This window comes from Fulmarus glacialis, unplaced genomic scaffold (assembly GCF_000690835.1).
Source record: "Fulmarus glacialis isolate BGI_N327 unplaced genomic scaffold, ASM69083v1 scaffold10482, whole genome shotgun sequence".
Lineage (NCBI taxonomy): Eukaryota > Metazoa > Chordata > Aves > Procellariiformes > Procellariidae > Fulmarus > Fulmarus glacialis.
In genome coordinates, this window is record NW_009197178.1 from 14,206 (window position 1) to 26,289 (window position 12,084).

At 48.5% G+C, this 12,084-nt stretch overlaps 1 protein-coding gene across 1 annotated transcript in view; it reads left to right on the forward strand.

The window, feature by feature from the left end:
• Window positions 1-12,084, forward strand: part of PSD3 (pleckstrin and Sec7 domain containing 3) — a gene marked incomplete at its 5' end in the record, with an annotated part of 76,470 nt that overhangs the window by 5,056 nt on the left and 59,330 nt on the right. The window contains 2 exons of the mRNA XM_009572448.1: window positions 10,802-11,008; window positions 11,113-11,193. Of these exons, the coding sequence (XP_009570743.1) occupies window positions 10,802-11,008; window positions 11,113-11,193 (288 nt within the window). The remainder of the gene's footprint in view (window positions 1-10,801; window positions 11,009-11,112; window positions 11,194-12,084) is intronic.

Genomic DNA, 12,084 nt, shown 5'->3' on the forward strand with positions numbered 1-12,084 from the left:
CAGAAGTGTTCCGGTTCTCCGGGAGAACGGGGCGGGGAAGGCAAGCCCACCGCCCTGCCAGATCCAGGCGGCGCTCCCTGGCCCTGCATCCCGCAGCCGCCGGCGGAACTTCGCAGGCAGAGCTTGCCTGCGATATATCGCGGAGCCACCGGAGGTCTCTGTGCCCGCTGCGGAGCTGCCGGCTCTCCCAGGAGCCCGGGGCTCCCGCAGCTCCCGCTGCCCACCCTGGGATGTGAAGTCACGGGGGATGGGTGCAGGCAGGAGAGCAGCCGGAGGACCCCATCCTGTAGGGATGGAGGCAGGAGCGGGGTCTCAGCCTGTGAGTAGTGGCAAGTGCAAAGCGAAGTAGGGGAATTGGGGATGCGGGGGGCTTGGGAGCAATGCAACGCTGCAGTGCGGCACAACAAGAAGCATAACCCCCCTTTCTCAGAAACCGCGCTGCCAGCCCAAGCGAACAAAAACCAAAACCAAAACCTCAGCAGCTCCCTGTGCCGAGGTATTTCAGTGACATAAAAAGACGTGTGGGAAAGTGCGTGGGGAGAGAGTACACTTCCAAGTACCGGTGCTAATTTATGGGGGAACAGAGTGTGAAATATTGGTAGTTCTTCATGGTCCGGTACAGAAGGGGAGGGCAGATGTGAGAGCGAAGAGTTAATGGTTTACACCTGGAAATTGAAAGCCACGTGCCAATTAGGAAAGGAGGAGCAGGTGCTCCCTATGGCCATGCCCTCCTGATAGCAGGTAGCTGAGCACCACAGCACCTTTTGCTCAGGGATCCTGAGCATATCTGACACGCGGACCCTAGATGGCGTGAGGTTTTAATGCGTAACGGCAAGGAAACCTAGTCTTGTAATGAATAAGCGGGAAGTAACATCCTTCTCTGCTCTTAGGAAATCGCTGGCTCTGGGAGGGGTCAGCTCTGGTATGTGAAGGCCAGTCACATGCCTTCAGAATTGAAAAAAAAAAAAGGAGGAAAAAAAAAAAATGATTAGAGGCTAGCGGGCTGCAAGTTTCTAGGGCTCCTGGGTGTCCGGATGTTTCGTGCCTGCTGTCCTCCCTGTCAGCTGCTGGCCGTGGTTAAACGCAGTAAGTCCTGGCGAGAGCTCTGTGACGTGCCTGCTGTGAGAGCCACCCGTTGCGCTTCCTTAGGGCAGGGGGACGTCAGCTGGCCACTGGGTTTTCCTGCAGGACAGGTTGGCTTGCTTTTGCAAGCAGTCCTTTCCTAGCACAGTTTAGGGGCCCTTTGTGTCTGGCCAGTGGAGGAGGGATGTTTGGGGAGAAGGGCGTGCAGCTTGCCTTCCTTTGGGAAGCTCTTGCTGTCTTTTGTGGGGGTTTAATCTCTTTCCTAGATATGTAATGATCATCCCTCTGGGGGAAAAACAAATTTCTGCAGCTGAAGTAGCCTTTAGTTTCCCCAGGTGGGGGTGGGAGAACTGGGGGAGGGGGGGAGTGGGTGAGGTTTCAGAGCTGAAGGACAGCCTCGCTGTCTTATCAGGGCAACCATGGGGTCCCCGTGAAATGTGCTGAGCCACAGGTTGCCAGTGTAATGAAGCTTTGCAGCGGCAATGACGATACTGCATTTGGGCTGTGTTTGGTTCCCTTGCCGCCGTGTTATCCCTGCAGAGGCGTGCAGTCCCCGCTGTCGCACCTGCGCCCTGGGTACTGCGCTTCTCCCTTCTCGTGCCAGTGGGTTGTGTTGAGACGGAGCAAGACTCGGTCTTGGTATATGGGAGTTTAGTCTTACTTGCAGAGGCAATAAGGAAGACTGTTTGCAAGGTGCTACCCAGATGTCGAGCCTGAGTTTGCATCGCCTGAACTAGGTGCAACCATTTACACCAAATCAGAGTGGGAGGAGGGGGGTGTATTTCCAAAGCAGTAGGATATACCTGAGGGAAAAGTGAGTTATCTTTGCTAAGTATACAGTGAACGACAGAAAATCAGTGTGTCTAAAAGTAAGTACGAAGTTCTCTTGGTGATGATCCCCATCTTTCTTTTCTACTTTCAGACTTTAAAGACAGAATTTCTTTTAATCTTTCTTTTTTTCTGCATTCTTTATAGCAGATTTCCTATTCCCTCTTCCCTTGTATGCTACAGTCAGAACAAGAAATTAAAAAAACCAAAAAACTTCTGGCATTTCTTTTCCTGAATTGTCTTGGAAGGTGTGGTCTCTGCTGGTAGGACATCGCCCAAGATTTTTCTAAATCTGGAAAGAAAAGAAAAAAATTTGTGTGGCAGTTTCTAATCCTCAAAAATGCTAAATATTTGCCACCTGCCATCATCTTCAAAGAATTGCTGGTGCTCAGCAAATTCTGTGAGTCCTGGTATTTTTTTTTTTTTCATAGAGGTGCAAACACAAATTTAGTCACATATGTATTCTTTTGTAATTCAAAGGGGGAAGAAAACAAACTCCCTAAACTCCACCCAGTGTGGTGGTTCTCAGAATAAATGCACAAGAACATAGAGTGCAGTTCCCAATGGCTGCTGGATTACTCTTAATGGTTTGGGCCTCTTATAGTAGTTCCCATAGTTGTTTTCCTCCTTCTGCGTATGGGTCATTTCCTGCAGTTTTTTAGCTGGCATTCTGCTTATTCCTTCTTTGAGACGATAAACTTTGTTGACAGATAAACCCAGTTTTGATCCCTTTCTCCAGGATTCTCCAGGTGTCCTCCCAGTTTATCAGTATCCTGCATGCCAGTTACACTTCTGGTTTTCAGTTCACACTCCAGTATTTTTGTCCAAGGTAGCTTGTATTTGATTTTCAATGTAGATATGAGACTCAGTACTTACATATCTAACACGTAACCTTTATTTATTGATTTTATTAGTCTGTCCAACAGCAGTCTGATAGAACTTTTTTCCCCTTTTTCACTTTGCGACCTGGTTGAATTTTTTCATTTAGTGTGAAATCTGCCGAGATCCCTGTGTTCCTAAGCGGACGTTTTTTGGCCTTTGGACATGCCTCAGCTCATGACAAACTCTGGGACCTAGGAGAGCTAGGGCTGTCAGAAGGTGGTACTTCATATTTTCTGCCATCCATATGCCCAGGAAAAGGAAAGACGAATGCCACTGGTTGTCCTAGAAGAGCGAATGCGTCAAATGCATCCAGTGAGCAAGCAAACACATTGCTGGAGCCCATTTGCCTGCACATGGGCTACTGCATCTGTCAGTTGTCAAGCCACTAGTAAGAACGATATGCTGGCACTGATAAGTTAAATCCAGGTAAGGATGAAGTGGCACAATCTGCAGGGGTAAATTTCTGAAACCGGTGGCATTTTGGCAGCTGAAGATTTGCCGCTTTATCACACAGCTTAGTAACTTCAAAAATGTTAAGCCACACTGATGACCTTGGTATTCCCTGCAGAAGGTGGCATCACTTTATTAAGGCTCTGGAAATATAGTGTGCGAGTTTGCCTTTGCTCTGGCTGACGAGGTGCTTGCAACACCAGTTTAGTGAGAGTTTGTAAAACTGCTTCTAGTTCCTAAATAAACTGTTGTTTTAGGGAAAAAAGGGCTGCTGACTTTTTGCCTCTTCAGTTCCCAGCCTCCTCTGAAAATAAAACAAACAAACCAAAAATCCAGGAGCTGACAGAGACAGAAAAGAAAACGACAAAAAAAAAAAAAAGAGAGAAAAAGTGGAGCAGCTGATCAGTTTGCTGCACAAAGCGCCTCAGTATAAAACTGTCAGCAGCTCAGCTTCTAAGCTGGCATCTGTTGGCATATCTCCATTAAAGTCGAAGCCATTTAGGTCAAGAAGCCTTCATTCACTGAAACCGAGGTGTCTCTGCCAGCTCCGAGTCGGTCCCGAAGTGCAGCCTGCCGTCTCATCCATTAGCCATGGCTGGCTGCCAGTCAAGCCCCCCTCCACGTTATTGCTGGTTAACAGTCTTCCTTCTCCGTCCGTCTGTCTGTTGGGAAAGAGAGAGGCAGAGCCTCACGGCTGGCAGGGCAGCGTAGAGGCATGTATAACTTCGGATGGGATGCGGGAGCACCGGTGGAGAAGAACAGGGCATGTAGCGTGCAGACTCCTTGCTAGCATAGCTGGGTGAGCTGTGGGTTGGTTGGTGGTTGGTTTTCCTTTATTGCGGAAGTCTGTCTTTTATTATTATTAACTATCCTTTTTGAGGACAGGCAGTTCATTTGGCTGCATGGTTGCAATGTAAAGCTCCTGTGCGATACTACTGCCAGCGCTGAAACGCTCCATCCACATGGATGTGGGGGAGCCTTAACCAAAAGGCGTAAACACCCGTATTTCTATGCATCTGTGTTGCTCCCTGGGGGGAGGACCAGCTGGACCAGCTGCCCCGTTAATACGCACTCCTTGGGCCAGTCTCTGAACAGTTAAACTGAGCCCGAGTGAGGGGGAAAGTACTCCACTGGCTTCCCAGTTTTGTTCCTGTCCCGGAGGATCCTGCAGAAGCCTCGTGGGGAAATGTCATGCTGGCGCTGAGCGTGGGGACGGCTCTTGCCACCCGCAGCACGCTGGGGGCGGTTGGGCTCAGGGGAGAGAGCCCGAGGGCTCCCGAAACACTCAGGGGCTGAGTGTTTTCTGAGCAAGGTTACGGGTGTGCAGTGCATTCTTTAGGTCTGGTTTTTGCTCATGTCTAGGGGCAGGTGGGCACATCCAGAGCGTGGGACTATCCTGATGTATCCAAGAGATCGGTCTACATGTCAACACATCTGTCAGAAATATCCATTGCGGGGAGAGCCCTTGGACACCCTCTGTGGTGAGGGCCAGGTTTTCACTTTCTAGGCATGGGGGCATTAATGTGGCGAGAGTCCCTTTGCGATCGCTCACCCCCGCCACCATCAGTAAGGATCCTGAGGTCGAAAGGGAATCAAACCTGGAGTATTTTTAGCAAAACATTTGTACTTCGGGTGGCAACGGGCCAGTGTGTAATAAAGGACACACTGTCTCTCGGAAGGGCTGCAATCCTGTCCCTGTGTGTGGCGGGACTTCTTGTCCTAACGCTGTGATCCTGTAACGATAGTGTTTGCATTTGCTGTAATGCAAGCCTACCAGAAATGGCATTTTCTGAACGCTTTAGCTGTTAGCTTCCTTCTTATGATCAGCGGGAATTCTTTTAACCAAAGAAGGCGGCAGATGATTGCAGGGAGCAAGACGTTATTTTTAAGCAGCAGCATGCATTTCAGCCCCTGAAATTGACTTTGTATATGCATTTTATTGATAACCAGTAGGAGATTACAGGGCTTGTTTGTTTATTTTTTGCTTTGCTCCTCTCTGTGTGATGTGACAGAGCTGAGGTACTTTTTAATGGATCCTCAGTGGGTACTCTAGGTTGTAGAAACCATCCTGCCTTCATGCGTCCTGGCTGATGCTGTGCTCGTGAGACACCCACTGAATCGAGTTGCAGCAAAGTGCAGCTGTGTCAGTCCTCAAAGAGGGATCTACTTCAAAGCATGCCTTTGAAGAGAATCCATACGTAGGACTTCAAAGCTGATTAAACCATTCCGAGTAAAATAACACAGTGAGTCATCTGCGAGGAAAGGGCATTATTTTTATTTTTGTTATTTTTCTCCCCTTCCTGCAGTTGTATCTTGGAAGAACTCTGGAGCTGGAGGTAACTGGCAAGGTAAATCGTTGCTTGACATGGTTTTGTGCTCGCTCTCTCCTGGCCCCGAAGAAGCTGGTTCAGAGCTGCAGCAAAGCAGCAGCAGAGCCGTTCCCACCCCTCTGTGTGGTCGGTCATTTGTAGCAGGAACTGACTCATCACGTCCCACTGCTGCCGGGATTTCTTCGCTTTCTCTGGTGGGGCTACTCCTTTCCGAGCCAGGCTGTTTGAGCATGGCTTTTCAGCTCCCTCGAAACAAAATTCAGCCTGTGCCACCGATCGTTTCTGGTCGGCTCTGAAATGTGGAAGGGTATCACTGGCTGAGCATCCACATCTCTCTGAAGGGTTGTAGGGCAGGTATTCGCTCCCTCAGGGCAGGACTTTTTGCAGAAGGAAGTCTGCTCCCCCCCCGCAGTCCAGGCTGGTGTCAGGGGCATCCGAGTGCTTCTGCCTTTCTGAAGTCCCTGCCACGCTGCGAGGTGAGAGCTGCTGCTGAGGGGCTGTTGAATTAGAAATAGAGTGCGCTTTTCACAGCCAGAGTTGGTGGTTATGTTTGAGGGGATGGTGTCCTCTGTTTCGGAACCAGGCGGAGAAGGCGGCTCGGAGTGAAGGCATTTAAAACAACAGGGCCAGCACAGTGTGCAGAGGGTGATTATCAGCCCCAGCATGGCTCCCTGGTAGATGCTGTACCCCTGCTGAAAACAACATTTGTTCTGGCCCTAGCTTCAGTGCGCCAGAACGCCTCTCCACCCTTCCTTATTTTTAATCATTGCTGCGTTTTGCTCTGATGGACTTTGCTGGCAAATGCCTGACTTAGCCTGCTTTGAAGTAAAGCTGATGTTAAAGGCGCACAGATTTATTTGAGAGAAAAAGTTGGTTTTCCTCCTGTTTCCTTCTCCTCTCTTTCCAAAAAGACCTGGGAAGGTCCCAGCCCTGTCTCATCCAAGCTCCCCCTGAAATTGGTGTGTCCAGCGCACTCCCTCCAGACGTGCATGCCGGATGGATTAGTGTTCTTTGGGGAATGCATCCAGGGGAGACTGTGTGTCACAAAGCATACACCATGCTTCAGTCCGGCAAGAGCTGCAGGCAGCGGCAAGCTGGGATCGCTGACGTGGCTGGGCTGAGGACAGCACTTAGGCTGAGTTGTCACACCCTCGCACTCAGTGTCAGCTCTGAACATCTTCCCCTTGTTAGCAACTGGGGCAGTTGTTCCATGCTGGATCTGAGCTCTTCTTCCATAAAGCAAAATGCTAACATCCTTTTCTTCCTTGGGATAAAACAGATAATTTTTTCCCCATGGATTTGCTAAAAAATGAAGAGCATCCCAAGATTTAAGGCATCTGAAACTGCAGGTACTCATGCCGAGGTTTCCAGTTGCAGCGTAGTAGACTGGGAGAGTGGAACACTGAGAAATGAGGTGCCTGTATCCTTACCATTATGTTACTGGCCTTGCTCTGGAAGTTGCAGCCATTCCCCAACCATGTGTTGCTGCGGAGAGTTTCAATTTTGGTGAAACCCAGGATGGGGGCGGGGGGGGAGTAAGTGAATCTAGAATATTCTTAAACAGATCAAGTGTGCTAAGTGCTGAGCACGACACGATTGAGATGGCTTGGCATTGGGAGCTAAATCACTATAGACCTGGTCGATAATGGAATAAGTGGAGAAAACAGTATAAAATGTTTCAGACTTTGCCTAGCTGTTACGGTGTGTTATGGGAAACCAGCTTTACAGATGTTACAGTCTGTCCGTGAGTGTGGAGGGGCGGCCGCTGCTCTTAGAAGGTATTGAATTTACCATAGCAGCTGTTTATCGAATTGCTGTAATTTCTGCTGGATGTGGTGGTCACAGCCTCTGTGCATTCACTGTGGGCCTGGGGATGCTTTGGCAGAAGGAGGGAGGATGTGTCAGGAGTGCGTTGCTGGGGACAGAAATGAGAAGGTCTAAGGACCTGGTTTCTAGCCACAGCTCATGCACTGTGAGACCAAAGGGGTCTGGTTTTTTGTAGCTTCTGTGTTTTCTGATAGCAGAGATTAATGTATGAGTCTCTGGATGAAAATCAGCAGCCTTTGCTGTACAGGCAATTATCATTACAGTCCCTTTTGGCCTTGGATGCAGGATTAGGGGGAATATAATCTATTACATTTTCAGGCTACTCTTGTCAGTGCAGGTTTCTCATTTTTATGTGATAAAGAGTAAAGCTGCATGAGAAATCCATGTCCAGTCTTGCCCTCATCACAAAGCCCTTTCTTGGCTCTGTTTAGCTGGTAATGCTGCTGTGGACTCTTCATGTGTATATAAACTATAGATTGCAGAAGACAGACCTATTTGCGGCCTTGGTCACTCCTAGCCCTTGATTAGTCCATTATAAGCACTTTACAGAGGGAGGCAAGTATTACTGTCTGTGTTCAGCAGCTGGGGAAACTGACGCACGGAAGGAAAATGGTGCACCCAGAAAGACTTGGAGGTAAGAAGAGATGTCAACCTTTCCCCTGAGTAACACCCCCCAGACCTAGCTAAAATGACCTGTCCAGAAGGCAGCTTGCAGTAGTTATGCACAAGGCATCTGTATTTCCTAAGCCTTCAGTGACGTGGGCAGAGTCTTCTCACCGCCTAAAAAACTTGAGAACTGAAGTCTCACCTTAATGTTAACGACCTGGCATTTTCCCTTAACAAGAGGCTTATGTTGCAGACAACCTATATTGTTGATTTGATTGCCTTCTTGTACTTATTAAGTAATAAGCTAATTAACTATCGGAGTAACTGAAGGAAGCATCCCTTATTCTTTGACCTGGTACATATACGGGGACCCCCTGTCAGGATGAAGTTTTAAATCAGGTTTCTTATGCAGCCCCATCGGCTAGTTTTGGCAAGCAGGGGAAAGAGCATGCTCTCCTCCTTGCTGGGTGTTCCTCCTTCACATCCCAGCCGCTGCTCTGAGAGGCAAAACAGAAGCTGGGAGCTGCCGTACTGTTTATTTCACTAAGTGGCCGACGCTGGCACTTCCTTTCTTTCTAAACTTATGGTGGTTTGCGGTAACATTGACTCTCGTAGTGCACTGGTTCCTAGCAGGGTGCAGATGTTTCTTGTCAGCTTTGGCCATCTTTCAGGGCTATAAATATTGCCTTTAATAAAGAGCAGTGGTGAAACAGGGCTGTGATTTATGAGCGAGGCTCTGCAAGTTGGCATGGCTTTCGAAGCAGCATTTGTATGTGGAAGGCTCCGTAGATGGGTTAGCTCACCTGGTTATTCTTTGCTCTTGTCAATTGTTAGAGCTGGGAGTTTGAAACCAGTCGTGCCTGGCTTGAATGGACAGGGCGTTGCTTGGGGTGTCAGAGGATTCCGGAATTTGCTTTCTTCACAAGTTTGGAGTAGACCAAATTTAGAGCATTTCGGACATTGGCTAGTGCTTTTGGAAAGGGCTGAGGACGCATTTCCCACAACAACGGTATCAGGAGGGGCTTTTTTGTTTTCTAGGGTAGCTGGTGGTCAGCGATGTTAATGCTGTCGGAATTGTATTTACAGTATTAATTCCCTACTAGAGCACTGAGACTGTGCCCCTTTTGTTATAGCACCTTATTATTCACACTGAAATAAATGCAAAATCAAATCCCCAGTGCTTGTAGGCAGAGGTTAGATGTCTGTTTTCCCCAGATACTTGATAAAAAAAGCTGTACCCACAGTGTGGATGTGTGATGCTTTTCATGTTCTAGCAGCATTAGGAGGATGGAAATAGAGGTTAAATGGGCAAGTCTCCTCATAGGGGCACCGCACACCTCCTTCTGTTAAACCATGCATGGGAAGAGAGGTAGGGCACAGGTGATGATTTGCGTGGAAGGAGGCATGCAGAATAGCAAAGATTTTTAGTTTAAGCTCACATTATATGAAAATCTCATCGTTAAAGGGTTAATAAGTGGCTAGCAGACATTTCAGTAAATGGCTAGATAATGGTTACTGGAGCAGAGCGATCAGTTGTTCTAACCGTGGTTTGTCAAGCCCGAAGATTATGGTGGTGTATGAAACCGTGGTATGTTGAAGCGTTGTGTTTAAAATCATCATTAACTCATTCCACTCATATCTGCCCTGCGCATGACCCCTGCTGATCGTTCATTAGCCCTGTGTAAACGAGGATTTAGTGGAAAGAATTTCTGTATAGTATTTTTTTTAAATAGAAATGCTGTCACACACACACACACGCATACGCACACAGAGCTGAGATTTTGCAAGAATTTTCATGCCAGTGTCAGAGAAAAGCTTTTCCAAAGTTAAAAGCCTGCCGGTGTGCAGGGGTGTGTATGTGGGGGTGCTCTTTCTGGTGTGGAGGGCTCTTGCTTCTTTGAGGGGAGAAGCAAAGCAGGCACACAGCTCAGCCAGAGCTTTCCTGCTGTAGTAGAGGTGGGAGGAATCTATAAATGCATGATTTATGTAAAGTGCCCTGGGATTGCCATGCTGAAGATCCTGACTTTGAGCAGCCGGTGAGGGAAGTTATTGCCACCACGAGGGAGCGGGAGGAAAGCAAGCAATTCTCCAGGCTGGCCTGGGTGGCTTGTGTCTCTCTCCCGTTCCCCAAACTGGGTTCCTTGCTCCCAAGTCCTGCTTTTTCTAGTGGTGCCTCCCCGTGGGATGCCCACTGCTCATGGGCGGCACGGAAGCTGCTGAGACTTCTGCGGATGTTATTTTAGATTTGGGGAGTTGTATTGTTTCCAGGACAACTGGAGAAGAATGAGGAAGGGACTTGTGCCGAGTCAGCTTAGAGCTACTGAACACCCTGTCTTGCTCGCTGCATTTTGCCCTGGAAAATGGCTAATGGCCTACTTTTACAGGGACCCTTTCAAGCCAAGCAAGCGATTGGGTTAAAAAGTACTAGTGCAAGAAGCAAATGAGGAGCCAGTGTTGTCAGGTGCAGTTGTAGGCTGATAATAGCAAACAGCTCTCCGTGAAGTGAGCACGAATTGAGGACACTCAGCACACTCAGAAGGTGAGTGCATTGCAGAATGTGTTTCTGGGCTGGAAAGCCCATATTGGGGTCTCCGTGTTTAACTCTCTTAACCTCTGATGACTGCTAAATAAATGTCCCTGTTCTACACAGCTCCTTCAATTAAGTGGAATTTGCTATATTGTGTAATCTTCCCTCTCTACCATTAATTGCCTTCTATTCTAAGAGGAATGAAATCCTTCTTGAGACTGTAATGTCATCTTACTTTTCTTCTTCCCATATTGTTTCTGTCTCATAGCAATGCTGAACTGCAGAATATGGTGTTAGACTCCCGTGCTGCCATGGGAAGCAATGAACTTCAGGAGAAAGATGCCCCCGGAGCCCTTGGCCACGATCTCAGCAATGGCAGCGGCAGCAATTTGGAAGCAGCCAGGCGCCTGGCTAAGCGCCTCTACCATCTGGACAGATTCAAACGCTCCGACGTGGCAAAGCATTTGGGTAAAAAGTATGTGCTGATATGAGGCCTTTGGCCACGTTGTTCTTCTTGCTGGTTCTGGAGGGGTTCACTCTCGAATGATAACTTTTACTTATTTATTTGTTTGTTTAAAGCAACGAATTCAGCAAGCTTGTGGCCGAAGAATACCTTAAGTTTTTTGACTTCACAGGCATGACGCTGGACTACTCGCTCAGGTACATGCCTGTTTGCAGACCTTATGTTCTTGTTTTAGTAACAGTGCTGTTTGCTGTGTTGTCCTGATTGAAGTGGTTGCCCTGGGGGGGCTTAAGAGAGTGAAGAGTGGGATGTGGTGCGTTTTGGGGATGGAGCTTTTCTCTTCCATTTGGCTTGGCGTGCTGCTGTACTCCGGAGTGCTGTTGGAGCGGTGGCATTTCCTGGAGAGGGATCTTTGGGTGGACCTGCTTAGACATGGTCCTTGATGCAGAGGAGATGGAGAAAAATGACCAGTCCCTTGGTAAACAGGGGACTTGTAGGCTGCCAGGTGCTGCTGGGGAATGAAGGTATTGCTCACAGCTGAGCCACACAGACTTTTTGACTGATGCCTTTTGGAGCTTGCTCTGCCTGGCTGCAGTGCCCAAAGCCAGGGCCAGGGTTTGATGTGGCTCGGCAGCCCCCCTCGCCGCATCCCTCTGAAGCACCCAAAAATGTGCAGAACAGCAAAAGCTTCCACATGGAAAATGCTGTTGAGAGTTTGGTAGCTGCCAGCGTGGGTGTTTGAAAACCCAGCCCTTCAATTTTCCTTCCTTTTTATGCTGGAATTAGGCCTCAACAATGTTTGTTTTCAGTATTTTTTTCCTTAGGAGGCAAAACATCAAGTTTGTGTAGCAGTGGCCTGTTAGCATGGCTGCTGGTATTCTGGTATTTAAAGTGAGTTTAAATCATCTGGCTGAGATTACTCAAGTGTGTTATTGTTTTTTTCTAATGATACAAAACCAGGAGGTCCGCAGGCACTTGCCAGTCCCCTTGCAAATGCGTTTCGAGGGGGCTGACTCCGGGAGACTGTGGCAGACCCCGAGGAAAGCCCGGAGTCCTGCCTGCCGAAGGCGGCGGAATGGAAACGCACC